This window comes from Heterodontus francisci, chromosome 14 (genome assembly GCF_036365525.1).
Source record: "Heterodontus francisci isolate sHetFra1 chromosome 14, sHetFra1.hap1, whole genome shotgun sequence".
NCBI lineage: Eukaryota > Metazoa > Chordata > Chondrichthyes > Heterodontiformes > Heterodontidae > Heterodontus > Heterodontus francisci.
This window is the reverse complement of record NC_090384.1, coordinates 30,815,804-30,838,964: the sequence shown is the minus strand read 5'-3', so window position 1 is coordinate 30,838,964 and position 23,161 is coordinate 30,815,804. Positions and strand designations below refer to the sequence as shown.

The 23,161-nt window shown below is 45.9% G+C and overlaps 1 protein-coding gene across 6 annotated transcripts in view; it reads left to right on the top strand.

The window, feature by feature from the left end:
• The window catches only part of LOC137376957 (proline-rich protein 5-like), a 179,163-nt gene that overhangs the window by 89,412 nt on the left and 66,590 nt on the right, over positions 1-23,161 (top strand). For all 6 annotated transcript variants that reach the window (XM_068045952.1, XM_068045953.1, XM_068045956.1 and 3 more), the window contains exons 4-5: positions 11,269-11,317; positions 21,200-21,257. In XM_068045952.1, coding sequence (XP_067902053.1) covers positions 11,269-11,317; positions 21,200-21,257 — 107 coding nt within the window. The remainder of the gene's footprint in view (positions 1-11,268; positions 11,318-21,199; positions 21,258-23,161) is intronic.

The following is a 23,161-nucleotide window of genomic DNA, read 5'->3' as shown; positions in this document are numbered from 1 at the left end:
AGTCATCCTTTCACCTTCTGTCATTGCCTGTCCTCCTTTCACCTTTTGTCATTGTCAGTCCTCCTTTCACCTTCTGTCATTGCCAGTCCTCCTTTTACCTTCTGTCATTGCCAGTCCTCCTTTCACCTTCTGTCATTGTCAGTCCTCCTTTCACCTTTTGTCATTGTCAGTCCTCCTTTCACCTGCTGTCATTGCCAGTCCTCCTTTTACCTTCTGTCATTGCCAGTCCTCCTTTCACCTTCTGTCATTGCCTGTCCTCCTTTCACCTTTTGTCATTGTCAGTCCTCCTTTCACCTGCTGTCATTGCCAGTCCTCCTTTTACCTTCTGTCATTGCCAGTCCTCCTTTCACCTTCTGTCATTGCCAGTCCTCCTTTCACCATCTGTCATTGCAAGTCCTCCTTTTACCTGCTGTCATTGCCAGTCCTCCTTTCACCTTCTGTCATTGCCAGTCCTCCTTTTACTTGCTGTCATTGCCAGTCCTCCTTTCACCTGCTGTCATTGCCAGTCCTCCTTTTACCTTCTGTCATTGCCAGTCCTCCTTTCACCTTCTGTCATTGCCAGTCCTCCTTTCACCATCTGTCATTGCAAGTCCTCCTTTTACCTGCTGTCATTGCCAGTCCTCCTTTCACCTTCTGTCATTGCCAGTCCTCCTTTTACTTGCTGTCATTGCCAGTCCTCCTTTCACCTGCTGTCATTGCCAGTCCTCCTTTTACTTGCTGTCATTGCCAGTCCTCCTTTCACCTTCTGTCATTGCCAGTCCTCCTTTCACCTTCTGTCATTGCCTGTCCTCCTTTCACCTTTTGTCATTGTCAGTCCTCCTTTCACCTGCTGTCATTGCCAGTCCTCCTTTCACCTTCTGTCATTGCCAGTCCTCCTTTCACCTTCTGTCATTGCCAGTCCTCCTTTTACTTGCTGTCATTGCCAGTCCTCCTTTCACCTTCTGTCATTGCCAGTCCTCCTTTCACCATCTGTCATTGCAAGTCCTCCTTTTACCTGCTGTCATTGCCAGTCCTCCTTTCACCTTCTGTCATTGCCAGTCCTCCTTTCACCTTCTGTCATTGCCAGTCCTCCTTTCACCATCTGTCATTGCAAGTCCTCCTTTCACCTGCTGTCATTGCCAGTCCTCCTTTCACCTGCTGTCATTGTCAGTCCTCCTTTCACCTTCTGTCATTGTCCGTCCTCCTTTTACCTGCTGTCATTGCCAGTCCTCCTTTCACCTGCTGTCATTGCCAGTCCTCCTTTCACCTTCTGTCATTGTCCGTCCTCCTTTCACCTGCTGTCATTGCCAGTCCTCCTTTCACCTGCTGTCATTGCCAGTCCTCCTTTCACCTGCTGTCATTGTCAGTCCTCCTTTCACCTTCTGTCATTGTCCGTCCTCCTTTTACCTGCTGTCATTGCCAGTCCTCCTTTCACCTTCTGTCATTGTCCGTCCTCCTTTCACCTGCTGTCATTGCCAGTCCTCCTTTCACCTTCTGTCATTGTCCGTCCTCCTTTTACCTGCTGTCATTGCCAGTCCTCCTTTCACCTTCTGTCATTGTCCGTCCTCCTTTCACCTGCTGTCATTGTCAGTCCTCCTTTCACCTTCTGTCATTGCCAGTCCTCCTTTCACCTTCTGTCATTGCCAGTCCTCCTTTCACCATCTGTCATTGCAAGTCCTCCTTTTACCTGCTGTCATTGCCAGTCCTCCTTTCACCTTCTGTCATTGCCAGTCCTCCTTTCACCTTCTGTCATTGCCAGTCCTCCTTTCACCATCTGTCATTGCAAGTCCTCCTTTTACCTGCTGTCATTGCCAGTCCTCCTTTCACCTTCTGTCATTGCCAGTCCTCCTTTCACCTTCTGTCATTGCCAGTCCTCCTTTCACCTTCTGTCTTTGCCAGTCCTCCTTTCACCTGCTGTCATTGCCAGTCCTCCTTTCACCTTCTGTCATTGCCAGTCCTCCTTTCACCATCTGTCATTGCAAGTCCTCCTTTCACCTTCTGTCATTGCCAGTCCTCCTTTCACCTTCTGTCATTGTCCGTCCTCCTTTCACCTTCTGTCATTGTCCGTCCTCCTTTCACCTGCTGTCATTGCCAGTCCTCCTTTCACCTGCTGTCATTGCCAGTCCTCCTTTTACTTGCTGTCATTGCCAGTCTTCCTTTTACCTGCTGTCATTGCCAGTCCTCCTTTCACCTTCTGTCATTGCCAGTCCTCCTTTTACCTTCTGTCATTGCCAGTCCTCCTTTCACCTTCTGTCATTGCCTGTCCTCCTTTCACCTTCTGTCATTGCCTGTCCTCCTTTCACCTTCTGTCATTGCCAGTCCTCCTTTCACCTTCTGTCATTGCCAGTCCTCCTTTCACCTTCTGTCATTGCCTGTCCTCCTTTCACCTTCTGTCATTGCCTGTCCTCCTTTCACCTTCTGTCATTGCCATCCTCCTTTTACCTTCTGTCATTGCCAGTCATCCTTTCACCTTCTGTCATTGCCTGTCCTCCTTTCACCTTCTGTCATTGCCTGACCTCCTTTCACCTTCTGTCATTGTCAGTCCTCCTTTCACCTGCTGTCATTGCCAGTCATCCTTTCACCTTCTGTCATTGCCAGTTCTCCTTTCACCTTTTGTCATTGTCAGTCCTCCTTTCACCTGCTGTCATTGCCAGTCATCCTTTCACCTTCTGTCATTGCCTGTCCTCCTTTCACCTTTTGTCATTGTCAGTCCTCCTTTCACCTTCTGTCATTGCCAGTCCTCCTTTTACCTTCTGTCATTGCCAGTCCTCCTTTCACCTTCTGTCATTGTCAGTCCTCCTTTCACCTTTTGTCATTGTCAGTCCTCCTTTCACCTGCTGTCATTGCCAGTCCTCCTTTTACCTTCTGTCATTGCCAGTCCTCCTTTCACCTTCTGTCATTGCCTGTCCTCCTTTCACCTTTTGTCATTGTCAGTCCTCCTTTCACCTGCTGTCATTGCCAGTCCTCCTTTTACCTTCTGTCATTGCCAGTCCTCCTTTCACCTTCTGTCATTGCCAGTCCTCCTTTCACCATCTGTCATTGCAAGTCCTCCTTTTACCTGCTGTCATTGCCAGTCCTCCTTTCACCTTCTGTCATTGCCAGTCCTCCTTTTACTTGCTGTCATTGCCAGTCCTCCTTTCACCTGCTGTCATTGCCAGTCCTCCTTTTACCTTCTGTCATTGCCAGTCCTCCTTTCACCTTCTGTCATTGCCAGTCCTCCTTTCACCATCTGTCATTGCAAGTCCTCCTTTTACCTGCTGTCATTGCCAGTCCTCCTTTCACCTTCTGTCATTGCCAGTCCTCCTTTTACTTGCTGTCATTGCCAGTCCTCCTTTCACCTGCTGTCATTGCCAGTCCTCCTTTTACTTGCTGTCATTGCCAGTCCTCCTTTCACCTTCTGTCATTGCCAGTCCTCCTTTCACCTTCTGTCATTGCCTGTCCTCCTTTCACCTTTTGTCATTGTCAGTCCTCCTTTCACCTGCTGTCATTGCCAGTCCTCCTTTCACCTTCTGTCATTGCCAGTCCTCCTTTCACCTTCTGTCATTGCCAGTCCTCCTTTTACTTGCTGTCATTGCCAGTCCTCCTTTCACCTTCTGTCATTGCCAGTCCTCCTTTCACCATCTGTCATTGCAAGTCCTCCTTTTACCTGCTGTCATTGCCAGTCCTCCTTTCACCTTCTGTCATTGCCAGTCCTCCTTTCACCTTCTGTCATTGCCAGTCCTCCTTTCACCATCTGTCATTGCAAGTCCTCCTTTCACCTGCTGTCATTGCCAGTCCTCCTTTCACCTGCTGTCATTGTCAGTCCTCCTTTCACCTTCTGTCATTGTCCGTCCTCCTTTTACCTGCTGTCATTGCCAGTCCTCCTTTCACCTGCTGTCATTGCCAGTCCTCCTTTCACCTTCTGTCATTGTCCGTCCTCCTTTCACCTGCTGTCATTGCCAGTCCTCCTTTCACCTGCTGTCATTGCCAGTCCTCCTTTCACCTGCTGTCATTGTCAGTCCTCCTTTCACCTTCTGTCATTGTCCGTCCTCCTTTTACCTGCTGTCATTGCCAGTCCTCCTTTCACCTTCTGTCATTGTCCGTCCTCCTTTCACCTGCTGTCATTGCCAGTCCTCCTTTCACCTTCTGTCATTGTCCGTCCTCCTTTTACCTGCTGTCATTGCCAGTCCTCCTTTCACCTTCTGTCATTGTCCGTCCTCCTTTCACCTGCTGTCATTGTCAGTCCTCCTTTCACCTTCTGTCATTGCCAGTCCTCCTTTCACCTTCTGTCATTGCCAGTCCTCCTTTCACCATCTGTCATTGCAAGTCCTCCTTTTACCTGCTGTCATTGCCAGTCCTCCTTTCACCTTCTGTCATTGCCAGTCCTCCTTTCACCTTCTGTCATTGCCAGTCCTCCTTTCACCATCTGTCATTGCAAGTCCTCCTTTTACCTGCTGTCATTGCCAGTCCTCCTTTCACCTTCTGTCATTGCCAGTCCTCCTTTCACCTTCTGTCATTGCCAGTCCTCCTTTCACCTTCTGTCTTTGCCAGTCCTCCTTTCACCTGCTGTCATTGCCAGTCCTCCTTTCACCTTCTGTCATTGCCAGTCCTCCTTTCACCATCTGTCATTGCAAGTCCTCCTTTCACCTTCTGTCATTGCCAGTCCTCCTTTCACCTTCTGTCATTGTCCGTCCTCCTTTCACCTTCTGTCATTGTCCGTCCTCCTTTCACCTGCTGTCATTGCCAGTCCTCCTTTCACCTGCTGTCATTGCCAGTCCTCCTTTTACTTGCTGTCATTGCCAGTCCTCCTTTCACCTTCTGTCATTGTCCGTCCTCCTTTCACCTTCTGTCATTGCCAGTCCTCCTTTCACCTGCTGTCATTGTCAGTCCTCCTTTCACCTTCTGTCATTGCCAGTCCTCCTTTCACCTTCTGTCATTGCCATTCCTCCTTTCACCTTCTGTCATTGTCCGTCCTCCTTTCACCTTCTGTCATTGTACGTCCTCCTTTCACCTTCTGTCATTGCACGTCCTCCTTTCACCTTCTGTCATTGCCAGTCCTCTTTTTACCTTCTGTCATTGCCATTCCTCCTTTTACCTTCTGTCATTGCCATTCCTCCTTTTACCTGCTGTCATTGCCAGTCCTCCTTTTACCTTCTTTCATTGCCAGTCCTCCTTCCACCTTCTGTCATTGCCAGTCCTCCTTTCACCTTCTGTCATTGGCAGTCCTCCTTTCACCTTCTGTCTTTGCCAGTCCTCCTTTCACCTGCTGTCATTGCCAGTCCTCTTTTTACCTTCTTTCATTGCCAGTCCTCCTTTCACCTTCTGTCATTGCCATTCCTCCTTTCACCTTCTGTCATTGCCAGTCCTCCTTTCACCTTCTGTCATTGCCAGTCCTCCTTTCACCTTCTGTCATTGCCATTCCTCCTTTCACCTTCCGTCATTGTCCGTCCTCCTTTCACCTTCTGTCATTGCCAGTCATCCTTTCACCTTCTGTCATTGCCAGTCCTCTTTTTACCTTCTGTCTTTGCATTCCTCCTTTTACCTTCTGTCATTGCCATTCCTCCTTTTACCTGCTGTCATTGCCAGTCCTCCTTTCACCTTCTGTCATTGCCAGTCCTCCTTTTACCTGCTGTCATTGCCAGTCCTCCTTTCACCTTCTGTCTTTGCCAGTCCTCCTTTCACCTGCTGTCATTGCCAGTCCTCCTTTCACCTGCTGTCATTGTCAGTCCTCCTTTCACCTTCTGTCATTTTCAGTCCTCCTTTCACCTTCTTTCATTGTCAGTCCTCCTTTCACCTTCTGTCATTGTCAGTCCTCCTTTCACCTTCTGTCATTGTCAGTCCTCCTTTCACCTGCTGTCATTGCCAGTCCTCCTTTCACCTTCTGTCATTGCCAGTGCTCCTTTCACCTTCTGTCATTGCCAGTCCTCCTTTCACCTTCTGTCATTGTCAGTCCTCCTTTCACCTTCTGTCATTGCCAGTCCTCCTTCCACCTTCTGTCATTGCCAGTCCTCCTTTCACCTGCTGTCATTGCCAGTCCTCCTTTCACCTTCTGTCTTTGCCAGTCCTCCTTTCACCTGCTGTCATTGCCAGTCCTCCTTTCACCTTCTGTCTTTGCCAGTCCTCCTTTCACCTGCTGTCATTGCCAGTCCTCCTTTCACCTTCTGTCATTGCCAGTCCTCCTTTCACCTTCTGTCATTGTCAGTCCTCCTTTCACCTTCTTCCATTGTCAGTCCTCCTTTCACCTGCTGTCATTGTCAGTCCTCCTTTCACCTTCTTTCATTGTCAGTCCTCCTTTCACCTTCTGTCATTGCCAGTCCTCCTTCCACCTTCTGTCATTGCCAGTCCTCCTTTCACCTTCTGTCATTGGCAGTCCTCCTTTCACCTTCTGTCTTTGCCAGTCCTCCTTTCACCTTCTGTCATTGCCAGTGCTCCTTTCACCTTCTGTCATTGCCAGTCCTCCTTTCACCTTCTGTCATTGGCAGTCCTCCTTTCACCTTCTGTCTTTGCCAGTCCTCCTTTCACCTTCTGTCATTGCCAGTGCTCCTTTCACCTTCTGTCATTGCCAGTCCTCCTTTCACCTTCTGTCATTGGCAGTCCTCCTTTCACCTTCTGTCTTTGCCAGTCCTCCTTTCACCTTCTGTCATTGCCAGTCCTCCTTCCACCTTCTGTCATTGCCAGTCCTCCTTTCACCTTCTGTCATTGCCAGTCCTCCTTTCACCTTCTGTCATTGCCAGTCCTCCTTTCACCTTCTGTCATTGCCAGTCCTCCTTCCACCTTCTGTCATTGCCAGTCCTCCTTTCACCTTCTGTCATTGGCAGTCCTCCTTTCACCTTCTGTCTTTGCCAGTCCTCCTTTCACCTGCTGTCATTGCCAGTCCTCCTTTCACCTTCTGTCTTTGCCAGTCCTCCTTTCACCTGCTGTCATTGCCAGTCCTCCTTTCACCTTCTGTCATTGCCAGTCCTCCTTTCACCTTCTGTCTTTGCCAGTCCTCCTTTCACCTGCTGTCATTGCCAGTCCTCCTTTCACCTTCTGTCATTGCCAGTCCTCCTTTCACCTTCTGTCATTGTCAGTCCTCCTTTCACCTTCTTTCATTGTCAGTCCTCCTTTCACCTGCTGTCATTGTCAGTCCTCCTTTCACCTTCTTTCATTGTCAGTCCTCCTTTCACCTTCTGTCATTGTCAGTCCTCCTTTCACCTTCTGTCATTGCCAGTCCTCCTTCCACCTTCTGTCATTGCCTGTCCTCCTTTCACCTTCTGTCATTGGCAGTCCTCCTTTCACCTTCTGTCTTTGCCAGTCCTCCTTTCACCTGCTGTCATTGCCAGTCCTCCTTTCACCTGCTGTCATTGCCAGTCCTCCTTTCACCTTCTGTCATTGTCAGTCCTCCTTTCACCTGCTGTCATTGTCAGTCCTCCTTTCACCTTCTTTCATTGTCAGTCCTCCTTTCACCTTCTGTCATTGCCAGTCCTCCTTTCACCTTCTGTCATTTTCAGTCCTCCTTTCACCTTCTTTCATTGTCAGTCCTCCTTTCACCTTCTGTCATTGTCAGTCCTCCTTTCACCTTCTGTCCTTGCCAATCCTCCATTTTCCTGCTGTCATTGCCAGTCCTCCTGTCACCTTCTGTCATTTTCAGTCCTCCTTTCACCTTCTTTCATTGTCAGTCCTCCTTTCACCTTCTGTCATTGCCAGTCCTCCTTTCACCTTCTGTCATTGTCAGTCCTCCTTTCACCTGCTGTCATTGCCAGTTCTCCTTTCACCTTCTGTCATTGTCAGTCCTCCTTTCACCTTCTGTCATTGCCAGTCCTCCTTTCACCTTCTGTCATTGTCAGTCCTCCTTTCACCTTCTGTCATTGTCAGTCCTCCTTTCACCTTCTATCATTGTCAGTCCTCCTTTCACCTTCTGTCATTGTCAGTCCTCCTTTCACCTTCTGTCCTTGCCAATCCTCCATTTTCCTGCTGTCATTGCCAGTCCTCCTGTCACCTTCTGTCATTTTCAGTCCTCCTTTCACCTTCTTTCATTGTCAGTCCTCCTTTCACCTTCTGTCATTGTCAGTCCTCCTTTCACCTTCTGTCATTGTCAGTCCACTTTTCACCTTCTGTCATTGCCAGTCCTCCTTTCACCTTCTGTCATTGTCAGTCCTCCTTTCACCTTCTGTCATTGTCAGTCCACTTTTCACCTTCTGTCATTGTCAGTCCTCCTTTCACCTTCTGTCATTGTCAGTCCACTTTTCACCTTCTGTCATTGTCAGTCCTCCTTTCACCTTCTGTCATTGTCAGTCCTCCTTTCACCTTCTGTCATTGTCAGTCCACTTTTCACCTTCTGTCATTGTCAGTCCTCCTTTCACCTTCTGTCCTTGCCAATCCTCCATTTTCCTGCTGTCATTGCCAGTCCTCCTGTCACCTTCTGTCATTGTCAGTCGTTTCACCTGCTGTCATTGCCACTCCTCCTTTTACCTGCTGTCATTGCCACTCCTCCTTTTACCTGCTGTCATTGCCAGTCCTCCTTTCACCTTCTGTCATTGCCAGTCCTCCTTTTACCTGCTGTCATTGCCAGTCCTCCTTTCACCTTCTGTCATTGTCAGTCGTTTCACCTGCTGTCATTGCCAGTCCTCCTTTCACCTTCTGTCATTGCCAGTCCTCCTTTTACCTGCTGTCATTGCCAGTCCTCCTTTCACCTTCTGTCATTGTCAGTCGTTTCACCTGCTGTCATTGCCAGTCCTCCTTTCTCCTCCTGTGATTATGGCCAAAGAATCTGCAATATCCTCACCTACGTCCTTTAAAACCCTGGCATGAAAATCATCAGATCCTGGTGGTTTGTCAGTCTTTAGTGCCGTTATTGTTTCCTGGTGCTGGTTTCTTGCTTACATTAACTTTACTGTTCCAGTTCTTGTTTCATTATTAGTTTCCTTGGAATATAAGGTTTGTTATCTTCTTCCTCTCCTGTGAAGACTAAGTTTTATTCTGCAAGTCTGCCATTTCCTTATTTATATGTGCAATGATACTCATATCTATTTTTTAAAAAGCCCACATTACCCTTGACTACACTTTTTCTCCAATATAATTGTAATTTTTTTCTGATAATCTTGTGTTCCTTGCAAGTTTCTTTTTGCAGCTCCTCCTATCTTTTCTGTCTTTTTTTGCTGTTCTTTATATCTTTCCCAGACCCTAGATCTACAGTACTGTCCGTACTTTTGAACGCTCTTTTCTTTAGTTTTATGTTGTCTTGCATCTCTTCTGTCGATCTTGGCTGCTTTATTTATTAAGCAGAGTTCTTTCCCCTTGGGGTGTATACTTGTCCTGTATTAAGCTAAATTGTTTATTGAACACCTCCCATGTTTAGCTGTTAGATTAGATTAGAGATACAGCACTGAAACAGGCCCTTCGGCCCACCGAGTCTGTGCCGAACATCAACCACCCATTTATACTAATCCTACATTCCTACCAAACATCCCCACCTGTCCCTATATTTCCCTACCACCTACCTATACTAGTGACAATTTATAATACCTATCAACCTGCAAGTCTTTTGGCTTGTGGGAGGAAACCGGAGCACCCAGAGAAAACCCACACAGACACAGGGAGAACTTGCAAACTCCACACAGGCAGTACCCGGAATCGAACCCGGGACCCTTGAGCTGTGAGGCTGCGGTGCTAACCACTGCGCCACTGTGCCGCAGTGGTTAGCACTGTTACCTGGTAACAGTTTTGACCCATTTGCTGTTGGCAGTACTGTCTGATTCTGTTAAAGTTCGTCTTACCAAAATCTAGAACCTTAGTTACTATATTCAGTTTCTGCTTTTCAAACATAACATTGAATTCGAACAAATTATGATCACATTCGATCAATGTTCCCTTACTGTTAAATTATTAACTAAGTCTGGCTCATTACTCATTACTAAATCTAGTATGGCCTGCCCTCTTGTAAGAGCAGTGTGCTAACCCACTGCATCACCCAATGTTTATATAGAGTGCTGCCTAGTAACCAGCAATAGCAATTTAATATGAAATCTGGATGATTTTAATTTGTTCTAGGTATCTGTTATCAACTTAAAATATCTTAAAAATGGTACATGTAGTGACAGTCTGTCACACATCAGGCTTCTCAGACTATATGCACATTTCTGTGTGATACTTTCACTTGATTATCTAAGATTACGTTTCATAAAACAGTAACGTGTAATAACTACTTGAATCACAGAGCAAATCTAACAATGTCAAACCACGTAAAAATTGAGCCAGTGAAATCACTCAAGGTGCTGAGATTTTTAAAGCAATATTACTTCCAAAATCATTTATTTATTCAACTTCAATGAGTAAGGAAAAAAACTATTAATGGGGTAGAAACTCTAGGCATACACAAGGGGTGCCGGGTGGAATCCCTGTGCCTGAATGCTGAGGTCCAAGGAGAACTCAGTATTGGGCATTCGGCCTCATATCCATGAAGTGGGTGAGCTGCAGAGAGTAAGAGGTTGAGTGATAATTTATAGGAGTTCGACAGTGATAGGAAAGCAAAGGGCTGATGGGAAGATGAAGAGGTAGGGGAACAATGGGAGTGAAGGGGTGGAGGATTTTGCTTGTCGTTGTTGGTGATAGGAAGCGAACATCTAAAGGTGACATTTTCCTTGGAAGCCCTTCACAGGAAATGCAGCTGTGGGCATCGGTGTCTCCTTCCAACATCATACCATGTCACACCTCTCGTTACCTCATACCAAAAGAAAAAAGGCAGAGAGAGAAGCAGAAGGGAGTTCAGGAAAAAGAAGAGAGGGAGAAAGAAGAGGAAAGATAGAGCACAAAACAATACAGAGACAGCTCAGAGGGACCATAGTCAGCAACTTATTGTGTGCCTTTCCACATGATATTAGATTCCAGCCTATACCTTTCACTCAGGTATCCGTTATTACGTATGTGAAACATCCGGACCCCTTGATTTTGTTTTTCTTTTGTCCTTGATATATTTCCCTTTAGCGTCACTCATATATTCGTTTCAGTGTGGTGAGGAACCTAAATTTTGAAAATGTTACATTATACTTGGATGAAATTTATTTTCATTGAGGTGAAGGAATCAGGTCATTTAGTGCTTGCCAGATGCAGAATAGAGATCCTGCTATTCTGTCCCAACTCTGTGACTTATCCGACAGGTGACTGCCCTTTCTTGCCACCACCCTTCTTTAACTGTCACTCAGTATTTACAGCAGGTTTGATGACATACATGAGATATAACAGCAAGTGAGTAGGCAGGGCTAACTATACTACACATGGTCTATGCTTCTCCCTGCGTAGTGATGCAATGTTAACTGGAACCTTTCTCCACAGGCAGCTGCTGAAGAGTGAGTTGGGTCCATTCATCACTGACTATTTCCAGGTAAATACCTCAAGCATATTGTGTTGAAGATTTACAGGAATCTCTATATATCACACCATAAACAACTATTTGTTTATTATCTGAACCCCTTAATTCGATTCCAGCTTGTAACCCACTTCCGGGTATCCATAATTCCATATGTAAAACAATTGAATGCCTCAATTTAGATTCCATATGTTTGTATGTAACATTCACCATTCCATTCTCTTTTTATATTTATTATTCGTTCATTGGATGTGGGAATTGCTGCCAAAGCCAGCATTTATGCCCATCCCTAATTGCCCTTGAGAAATTGCTGGTGAACAGCCACCTTGAACCACTGCAGTCCATGTAATGCAGGTACACCCACAGTGCTGTTAGGCAGAGTGTTCCAGGATTTTGACCCAGCTGCAGTGAAGGAATGGCAATATAGTTCCAAGTCAGGATAGTGTATGGCTTGGAGGGGAACTTGCAAGTAGTGGTGTTCCTACGCATCTGCTGCCTTTGTCCTTCGAGGTGATAGAGGTCAGGGTTTGGAAGGTGCTGTCTAAGGAACCTTGGCGAGTTGCTACAGGACATCTTGTAGATGGTACACACTGCTGCCACTGTGTGTCGGTGGTGGAGGGTGAATATTTAAGGTGGTGGATGGGATGGCAATCAAGTGGGCTGGATGGTGTCGGACTTCTTGAGTGTTACTGGAGCTTCACTCATCCAGGCAAGTGTTATTCCCAGATATTCTTTTGAAGTGTTCATTCACAGATGTGTGCATTGCTGAAAGGTCAGATTGACTGCTGGTGTCATCCACTGTCCAATTTTTAACGACTGGCATCTAATTACATATTGCATTCCCAAAAAATGAAATCAGAAATACTTAAGTGTTTCCAAATATTCGAGACTCCTTTCTAAATAGTCTTGAAACAAGATGCGATCCTTGAACGTCTGGAATGGAATCATCTGATTTGCTCCCTCACTGATTCATTAAGGACACTGACACAATAATAAAAATAGAAAGAACTTGCTCCTTTATATAGTATCTTTCACAGCCTCAGGACATGTCAAAGTGCTTTACAGCTAATTAAGTATTTTTAAAGTACAGTCACTGTTGTAATGTAGGAAACATGACAGCTAATTTGGGCACAGCAAGCTCCCACAAATAGCAATGGGATAATGCTTGAAGAACCACCATTGTCCGGGCCACCGAGAATTCCCTTGCTGTTCTTCGAGTAGTGCTTGTGGGATCTTTTATGCCCATCTGAGATGGAAGATGGGGCCTTGTTTTAACGTTTTATCCAAAAAGTAGCACCTCCAATAGTGCAGAACACCCTCAGTACTGCACTGAATTGTCAGCCTAGATTATGTGCTCAAAGTATCTGGAGTGGTAGTTGAAGCCACAGGCAAGCATGCTACTAACTGAGCCACTGTTGAAACTACCAATGACTTTTATTTGGTTAGGTGGGAGAGACCTTGGAGTGGGAATGTTCCAGGTCCTGTGGCAAGTGAGCATTGTCTCAATACAACTTTGCTTTGTCATGCTGCAGCGATGTTGACTGCAGTGGGTGGCTCATGGTGTAGGGAGACTCATTTGGGAGAGAAGTGAAGGAACTGATTTGAGAAAGAGTCATATCAATGCCAAAAAAATGGAATGAAAACCATGCTCTGGAAATTTAACAGTTCAATTCACATCATAGATAGTGCTGTGCACAATACAAATAAAGATTAATATTATCCACATCCTTTATTAACTGAAGCATGTTTGTATCTTACCATTCCACGTCAATGGAGGCGTTTTTTTTTTTTGGCCATGTTTTTTTTCAAGTTTTCACCCCTCCCTTCTCGAGGTATTGGCTTTTTGGCAGGATGTGGTCCCATGGGTGCTGAGCACATTCCAGTACCTCATCCAAGGAGGTCCAAGACTTGTCCACAATTGGGTTGTGGGCAATTTCAGTGTATGGCCATCAACTCGCTGGTTTGTCAGTGGTCAAGTTGGGGTGGCTTCCTCACCTCAGGTATCTCCTAGGAGGGGGTAGGACAATAATGGGAGGAGAATCGAGAGGTCAGTAAAATGTAGGTGAGGGGGGAGTGGTGGAGGAGGAGGCAGGAAAATCGGGGTGGGGGCAGGAGAATGGGATGGGGCATGAGAATAGGAGCGGGAGGAGAATGGGATATGGGCAGGAGAATAGACTATTGTCAGGTGAATGGAACGGGGCAGGGGAATGGGTTATGGGCAGGATAATGGGAGAGGCAAGAAATTGGGATATGGACTGGACAGTGGGATATGGGCTAGAAAATGGGAGTGGAGTTGGAGAATGGGAGGGAGGAGCAGAATGGGCGAGGGAGGAGAATGGGAAGGGAGTAGGAAAATGGGAACAGGGAGGGGAATGGGAGGGGGAGGAAAATGGGAGGGGAGTAGGGGAATGGGAGTGGAGTAGTGGAATGGGGAGGGGAGGAGAATAGAAAGGGGAGGAGAAAGGGGAGAATTGGGAGGGGAGGAGAAAGAGGAGAATGGGGAGGGGAGGAAAATGGGAAAGGGGAGGAGAATGGGGAGGGGAATAGGGAACGGGAGGGTGAGGAGATTGGGAGAGGTGAGGAGATTGGGAGGTGAGAATGGGAGGGGAGTAGGAGAATGGGAGGGGTTGGAGAATGGGAGGGGAAGAATGGGCATGGAGTAGGAGAATGGGAGGGGAGTAGATTAAGAGGAGGGAGGAGGAGAATGTGCAGGGAGTAGGAGAATGGGAGAGGAGTAGGAGAATGGGAGAGGAGTAGGAGAATGAGAGGAGGAGGAATGGGAGAGGGAGGAGAACTGGGAGGGGAAAGAGAATTGGGAGAGAGGAGGAGAATGGGAGGGGAGTAGGGGAATGGGAGGGGGAGGAGAATAGAAAGGGGAGGAGAAAGAGGAGAATGGGAGGGAGAGGAGAATGGGAGGGGAGTAAGTTAATTGGAGGGGAATAGGAGAATGGGAGGGGGAGCAGCCTGCATGGTGCTGTGGAGCAGAGAGGAGCACTCCTGTTCTCTACCCCCCAGCTCCTCTTAAATGTAATTACTTTCATTTTTGGTGGTGGCTTGCAATGGTCCCTTTAAGGACTGCTGGTTAGGCCATATTAATAACGAAAAAACTAAGCAGAGCATGCTCAGCGCCTCCCAGTTTAATGGAAAGCTCCTTAAATAGGTGTTAGGTTCCTTGAATATGTTAATGAGAGGTCTAACACCTCTTTAAGGGCAGCTGCATGGGACACCTGGATACCAGCTAAGGCCAATATTGCGTCAGATGTATTTCAGGCGTCCTTGGGGACAGGACAACGCCCCATTGATATTGATTTGTTTTGCCTCTGCTTACCATCTCTTTCTCTTCCCAAGTTCCAGTAGTGAGTAGATTGAGTCATAATTATAAGAATTTTGCTACGTAGAATTATGTAGCGCTTACAACCTGGAAACAGGCCATTCAGCCCATCCCGTCCATGTTGGTGTTTATTCACCACTTGAGGAACAGCCCTATATCCCATGTGTTGGGTCTGTATCCCTTTATCTCCTTTTCCTTCAACCATCTATCTAACCTATTTCTCAATGTTGACAGAGGCCTGGCTTTTGCGGTCAGCAGTGAGGCAAGAGTGCTTGCCGCTGACCAAGAAGAAAGTCTTGCTGAGAGTTTTAGCAATTGCTGTGGCTTGACGTTTACTTCCTATCGCCATGCTGTGGATTGTAGCATTCTTTAATGGGGATTCCCAGTGTGGAGCTGCAGTGAGGTCATCAAGCTGTCCAAGCAGCCAATCACATTAAAGAATTCTCACAGACAGCCAACGGGGAAATGAAATCAAATCACGTTTTAAACATGTAACATGGAGCAAAATAAAGATTGGGACATACATATGGAACAAATGTAGAAGCTGAAATATCATGAAAAAAACTTTTTAAAAAAGATTTTTAAAAATAATTTTAAAAATCGAGTAATTAATCTTAATGGTGATGTTTAACGACACTACACAAATATAAATGTCTTTTTTCCTTGGCCAGATTGCTGTTCAGCTAGTTATTGCTCAGATCATCTATAAAAACCCAGTTACACCTGATTGAACAAGGTGTAATTTTTTTAGTTGGTTTCTAACAGTGATGTGAGAGTGGAAAAGGGGATGTACTCACCACATCAACTGATTTCACTGATCACTGGCTCTGGTGGGAATTTGGGGGGTGGGGGCAGTGGGTGATGGTCCACAGTGCAGACTGTGGTGGAGCAGTGAGTGACTGTAACTTCAGGATTTCCATGTTAGTCTGTACTTGCGCTAAATCCTAAAGCTGCGGTCAGTTTCAGAGGGGTAATGACAGTGAACGCTGACCATCAAAACCCCCTGCAAAATCTGGGCCAATGTCTCTGCTTCAGTCGCCAACTCTGGTAGTGAATCCCACAGCCTCACAGCCCACTGTGTAAAAATCATCTGTCCTAAATCTTTCATGATTAATTTTATATGGCGATTTTATATCATGTCCCCTCATTCTAGACCCGTCAACCACTGGAAATAGTCTGCTTCTATCTACTCTGTCCCATCCCATCATAACTTTCAAAATTTCTATCAAATCATGCCTTAACCTTCAACATTCTCATGAAAAGAGCCCCAGTTTTTGAGTGAGATGGTCTTGTGAAGTATAGAAGCACTGGGGAGAAAGCTTTGCAATCCTACTTTTGAACGGGAGACAAAAATCAGAGTGAAATAACATCACTGCGAGTCACTAGTCTGCCAGGCACAATACGTTCTGCCTCAACACGTTGCACAAACCAATTAAAGAGAGTCATTTAGTGTTTATCTTTTCCCTGGTTAAGGAAAGCAATGGTTGCATTTTAATAATGGGTTGAATGCCTGTTATCAGTAATGAGACCAAAGTGCACTGATAAGGTGATAAGACTGAACCTCAGAGATGTCAGAACCAGCATCAGGCTTAACACACTCCTGTGAGCTACAAAGCCATATCTTTCTGGAGCCAGATAAGCAGTGTGGAGACGAGCAGAGGTTATTACTTTACTCTAGAACTCCTTTAAATGCATTGAAACATCTTCCCTTACCTTATCTTTATAGGCTAGATGCTGCTGTTGGCAATAACAGCAGATGAACAGATAAAATGTTTTTAATGGAGGTGAGAAAACAAAGGTTAGTTTTAACTTGTGGGTGGTGGAGCAGTGCTGCCCGTCTAAGAGCTGTTCTATAGTTGAAATAGAACTGGCGAGCTGCCTTCCTCGACCAGATGCCCCAATACTGCTCGTCAGATTGGGGTCAGTGCAGCATCGGACGGCCCGCAGTCCAGCCGACCAGCAGCATGCTGAGTTCTGTTGGGGTGGGGAAATGGGGGTACGATAGCGCAGGGAGAGAGGAGTCCTGGGGCAGAAGCTGTCCACATTATTTTTGTGGGACCTGAGAGATCCCTCCCACTTTGAGAAAAATACTTTAAAGCTTAACATTCTAGGGCCTCTTTAGCTCCATTGGCTGCAAATCTGATTGGAAAGTGCACAGCACCATAGGGCCTCGATTTGCATATTGAAAGAGGTTGAATGATTGAAGCAGGCGGATGCTTCGGCTACCCGGTAGTAGGCCCCTGTCAAAATGGTGCCAGCCAGATTATCGACATTAGCAAGGTGGCAGATCTACCAACGCCACTTTGAAGTCATTACAGCCCTGTTAACACAGATTGTGGCAAGTTAAAATTGGCCCCACTGGCTGGTGCAATATTGGTGCTGGTCATAACTGTGCAGTCACAAAATGTTCAGATTCAATGACCTGCTTAACTCGAACTTTGCCTCTCCACAGAGATTCCGAGACTGGGGTAGGTAACGTGTGCCTGTGTTTTGTCTGGATGGGACAGGCTTGATGGACCATATAGTCTTTCCTCCTTCTTTTCATGTGTATGTTCCCATATGCTTTGGAGTTCTTTCTGTTGGCCAGCTAAAGACACCTGAACACCCAATGCAGAGACAGGGATCAGACACGTCCCATTCTCCAGAGACACTGGACATTCATCCTTCAAATCTGTGAACTTTCTTGCTGAAAGTTATTTGGAGGGTTCTGACTCAGGAACCAGGAACCAGACACATCCTTGTCTCCCAAATCAGCACTGAATCACCCAGCTTTCCTGCACAGGCCTCCATTTGAAATGGTGGTCAGGCCCCGATGACTGATCTACATATTTAAAGAATGACCTCACAGGTTTCCAGTGGGTGTCTCTCTTGTCTGCTCTCGAGCATGTGGAAAGGCAGCAGGATGGGTGCAGGTCTGTGCCATGAGCCATTGTAACTGCCAGAATCAGCTGGATGAGCAGGATTAAATTTGGCCTCCAGTGACAACACAAAAAAAAGCAATGCAAGGAAAAGGTATCTTTTGAAAAATCACAGATGAAGTTTTCAGTTGGACGCAGAATGGAGACCCTCAATAATGACGTGGCCTTTTAACTGAGCCGCACATACAATTTGCATTTAGTTGCTTCTGTTAAACATACACAATTTATTTGTTCTGTGGCTCTTCAAACACAGTACAGTCATTGTTTCTGCACTTCAATTTGTGGATTCTTTCTGGACAAATTAGACATTTCAGACTCCTCATAATGTGCCTGATTGTAGTCTTTATGCTTGCCAGCACAAACTCTCCATAGTGAAATAAATAATTACAATGATTGCCAGCACAGGATGTGACCAATGACTGCAACCTGACTATTGGGAAATGAAAATAGCTAGAAAGTAGCCTGCCATAATATTTATTAGATTCTACACAACTCCTCACAGGGCCCTAATTTAAATTCTAAATATTCATAATTTCGTCTATTAGCTCCTTTCCATCTCAGATGCTGTAATATTCTTCTTAACAACTTCTACTGCTGTCATTTTTGTTTCTTGTGTCTCCAGTGAAAACAGAGGGAAAGGGGGCAATTTTCCCAGGCCATTGAAGGCGAGTTTGGGGGCAAGCAGGATGGGAAAGTCCCAGAAAGTGGCGTCAGGTCGGGATCCCAACGTGATCCTACCCTCTGCCGGCTTTCCCCGGGATAGGAATGAAGGTGAGCGGGGAACCCCCTTGGATCCGTTGGGTAAGTAAGAAGTGGTTGAGGTTATTAAGAAGCCAATTATTAGCTATTTTAACACTGAATCCTATATTTCCCAGCCATGGAGCCTGTTTCCCAACCTGTCAGCAACGCGCCAGGGTCACGGAGGCGAGTGCACAATGGGAAGAGCTTCTTCAGGGAAACTGACAAGCTGGGAAGGTTTTGATCAGTGAAACTGAAGTGCTCCAGCCATGGCCTGGTGAAAGGCTGCTGTTCCAAGCACTTTTTCTCTTCGTGTTGTCACTGCTTGACAGGTGATTGTCAACTGCTTGGAAGATGCTTCACCTGTCTAATACTTCTCTCTCCTTCAGCTGCAATTCCCTGCTGCCAGCCTTGAGAGTGGCATGGGAGCAGCTTATGCAGCTCCACCTTTGTCCCTCTGCTGAGGGACAAAAGCAGAAGCCACACCACTACCAGCAGCAGCAGGAGCAACACCAGCAGCAGCACAAGCTGCCTTCTCCTCACCCACATGGTCTATCACAGGACACCAAGATCCAGCTAGAAGGAAGTGAGAACCCTGACACAGTCCACAGGCAGAGGATCAACTATCTTGACAGGTCTGAGCACCAGTGCCTCAGGCTCTCTCAGAGGTCACTGAGAACGTCTGCAGCCTCTTGGAGCGAGACTTCCTTCCCAGTGGAGTAGGTGGGCACGCATTGGAAATGGCCGACAAGGTACCAATCACTGGAGGACTACCGCCCTCCTCCCGGCTCTCTGCCCCTTCCCAAGTTGTGTGCTCTCCTCTCCTGAAAAGAGAGAAAGCAGAGAAGTGTGAGTTGTATGGAGAGGAGGGGTGAGTGACTGAGGCAGGGTGCAAGAGGGCAACAGGATGAGGGTGAGTGTGAGTGTTGGCTGCCCAGATGAGATGTGAGGAGGTGCCTGGAGAAAGAGGAATGCAAGGCGTGTTGTTCTGAGGAGTGCTGCGCAGGAGAATGCTGGGTAGGTCAGAGTGTGGAGCTTGGCACTGACCTAACCTACCCTCCTGAGGTCCTGTCTCCAGGTTGAAGGGACCAAACTTCTGCTGCTGACCTCCACAGTGACTTCCATCCGCGCCTGCTGGGCTGAAGACTATTCTGTTCCTCCCACCCTTGGGAGAGCTCGCCTCACTACAGATCCTGCTGCAGGACGTCCAGGTAAGAGAGAGAGAGACCCAAGAAGCAGCCTCCCCAGGTCTCCTTTCCTCTGGTTGCTGAGCCTCAAAAATCCAAGTGCTGGCGAGCCCTTGTAACCCATACCATGGTCCCTTTAATTAGAAGTCCTTCTTTTGACAGAGCGATGCGTCATCCTGCCCTCCCTCCCTAATCGGACGGGGAGCACAGCGGCGGGCTGTTAATGGGTTTGCTCTGGCAAAGAGCAACCACAAAGTGTGTGCATGAGGGGTCGGGTTCCAAACCTGAATATGGTCCCACCATTGCTCCATGGACTGAGGTGGTAAGATTCCGCCCAGAGTGAGTATTCAGTACCTCTGCCATTTCATAACATCTCTGAATATGTTTATCTTGCTGATTTCTTATGGCCCTATCTTAGTTCTCCTTTTCTTACTTATATACCTATAGAATACTTTATTATTTGTTTTTATGTGATTTGATATTTTCATTTCATATTTGCTCGTTGCCTTCCTGATTATCTTTTTAACCTCTTTACATTTCCTCTCCTGTGTTTACATATTTATACTTAGGATCAAATGAGGAGAAATTTCTTCACTCAAAGGGTTGTGGATCTCTGGAATTCTCTACCCTAGAGAGCTGTGGATGTTCAGTCATTGAATATATTCAAAACAGAGGTTGATAGATTTTTGGATGCTCGGGGAATGAAGGGATATGGGGATAGTGTGGGAAAGTGGAGTTGAAGTAGAAGATTAGCCATGAGCAGACTGAAAGGGTGAATGGCCTACTCTTACTCCTATTCCGTATGTTCTTATGCAATTTACAAATGCCTTTTCTTTGGATTCACACCTCTTTATTTATCAATGGCATCTCTTTTGAGACTAGTTTTTTTTTAATGAAACAGATCACTCCTGAATTCTGTTGATCTCTCCATTAAATATTGTCATTGTTCTTCTATCTCTTTGTCAACATTTTTCTCCCATTAACCTTGCTTCACTCTGTTAGTTGGCCTTTTTCTAATCTATACTTTGACCTTTGTACTATATCTCTCTGTCTCAAATGTTATTTTAAGTTACTTTGTGATCACTACTCCCTAGATGTTCCACCACGCCTGCTTCTTCCCTCATTAGGCTTCTTACGTAATGGATGAGAAAGAGTCTTGTACAGACTTGCATAGATATAACGCTTTTCATGATCTCAAGATGCCCTAAAGTGCTTTACAGCCTATGAAGTGCTTTTTAAATGTAGTCACTGTTGTAGGAAACACAGCAGCCAATTTGCACACAGCAAGCTCCCACAACAGCAATATTATAACGACCAGATAATCTGTTTTTATGATGTTGATTGAGGGATAAATATTGGCCCGGACACCGGGGAGAACTCCCACCTGAAAGGGCAGACAGGGCCTTGGTTTAACATCTCATCCAAAAGACAGCACCTCCAGCAGTGGACCGGCATGTCAGCCTCAATTCTTCTACTCAAGTCATGGAGTGGGACTTTAACCCAGAGCCTTCTAATTCAGAGGCAAGAGTGCTACCAACTGACCTACAGCTGAGGGATAAGTGGCAGCCAGGCCACCAGGAAAATCTTCTGCTTTTCTGCGACTAGTGCTCTGGAATACACAATTCATGTATATGAAGCAATGAACAGTTTTATCTGGTAGGGGGTATGTAGTGTGACTGTCCCTTTCATTTTCAGATGTTTTCTTTATTTTTTTCATTGGCAGAACCATCTTCTTTCAAAAGGCTTGATCTTGTTGGAAGAAAAGGTGCGAGTCTGTGAAGGTTGGTATGATGTCACTAAAACAGATTAAACACGGTTACTAAGTTCCAGGGCTGTATGAACTGATCTTGGGTTTGATACAGTCTGCTCCTTTTAATTCAATGTCACTTAATTCAAAACATCTGAGAATACCATTTTATGAGCATTAAAGTTCCACTTTGCGCTGCTTAATTCAAATTATTGGATAATTCAATCTGTTTTTGTAAAAAGAAAGCATTCAATAATGAGGACTAGAATGTATTCCATTCAGTTCAGTCTAACTGAAGGAACACCAGGTTGCAATCAAACTATTAACGTTATTCTGTCTGATCAACAACACTGAGTGGAAGCTCAGCAGTTAATTGTACATGTTCCAGTGTAAAATGAGGTTGCTAAATGTTTAAAGTGCCCATGGACAGTATAGTCTGTTCAATATGCAATACCCAGCTGCTGTTACATTTAACTATGTGTTCTGTCTGCTGGCACTGTAATCATTTGGAAGGATAGTATTAATCAGGGCCCTGTTTAAAGTGCTAGTGAGATGAGTATATATTGAATGTAACACCAGCTGGTTACTACATTCAAAAGCACTGGCTCCACTCAGCAGATAAAAAAGCATCTAGACTTCAACTCACTCCACCAGTCAGGCAGCTTAAGGAGAGACAGCAGTAGGATTTAAGCTAACATCAGACCACTGGGGCCCAGACTGGAAACATTACTGAGCTTCAGTTACAAGATGCCAGTCTTTGCCTTGTAAACACAGAGCTGGTAAGCTGCTTTCCAGTGGTGATTAGAGATGCAATACAACCAATGTTATAGCCCAGCCCCCTTCTAATCATTGTCATCGTTATAATGGGTGGGTTGCAGGTTGGGAAAAGATTGATCATTATGATCAAATGGTGACTGCCAGCAGTAATCACAGGAGGAATTCCACTGTATGTTTTGGCCACTCTAACTCCCAGCCTCCAGTCACTAACTGTACTTGTCAAACATTTACTGAATGTATTGTCAGTCATGATTAGCACACATAATTTCAACAGGACTGCAAGCACAGTTAGTTTATACAAGTCTTTTTAACTGAGGGCTCAGTTCTAATCCATCCTATGATGATGAGTTGACAGTCTCCACATTGTGTCAGCTGGAAGCTTAGGGCAGTCTCAACTTTCTTTCTCGTGGATGCAAACCCACAGTACATTACTCCGAATTGTCATTCTCAAAAAGGTCACAGGAATATAAAGAAGTCAGTTGAACTGGGCCCCTGCTGCAGTAGGAAGTGTTCTCTGAGGTTGAGCTTAAGCCTTGTATTTAAAGGAAGATTTACATTGATACAGTATTTTTATGACTTCAGGACAACCCAAAACGCCATATAACCAATAAAGTATTTGTGAAGTGTAGTCACTGTTGCAATGTAGGAAACACAGCAGCTAATTTGCACACAGCAAACTCCCACAAAAGAAATGTGATAATGACCATATCATCTGTTTTGGTGATGTTCGCTGAGGGATAAAATTGACCAGAACACCAGGCAAAACTCCCCTGTTCTTCTTCAAAATAGTACTGTAAGATCTTTTATGATCCTGAGAGGGCGGTTGGGACCTTGGTTCAACAGTTCACCTGAAATGCAGCACCTTCAAAAGTGCCACACTCCCTCGGTATTGTATTGAAATGTCAGCCTAGATATAAGTTACGGTGCACTATTCGGGTAAAGTAGAGAGAGACTGATCCTGCCTTTAGCTAGTGTTATACCTAATCAAGAAATAGGAGGGAAAAAGTAGGAAAAAATTATGCGTGGAATTTAATGGGCCCCTGGGAGACATGATGGGAGGTGGTGGGGGGGGTGGGGGTCCATAGAATAGCGACGGAAGGTGGGGGTTGGAGTGCCTTTCGCCTTCCCGCCACCCTGCAATGAAGTCGGGGGTGGGAAAGG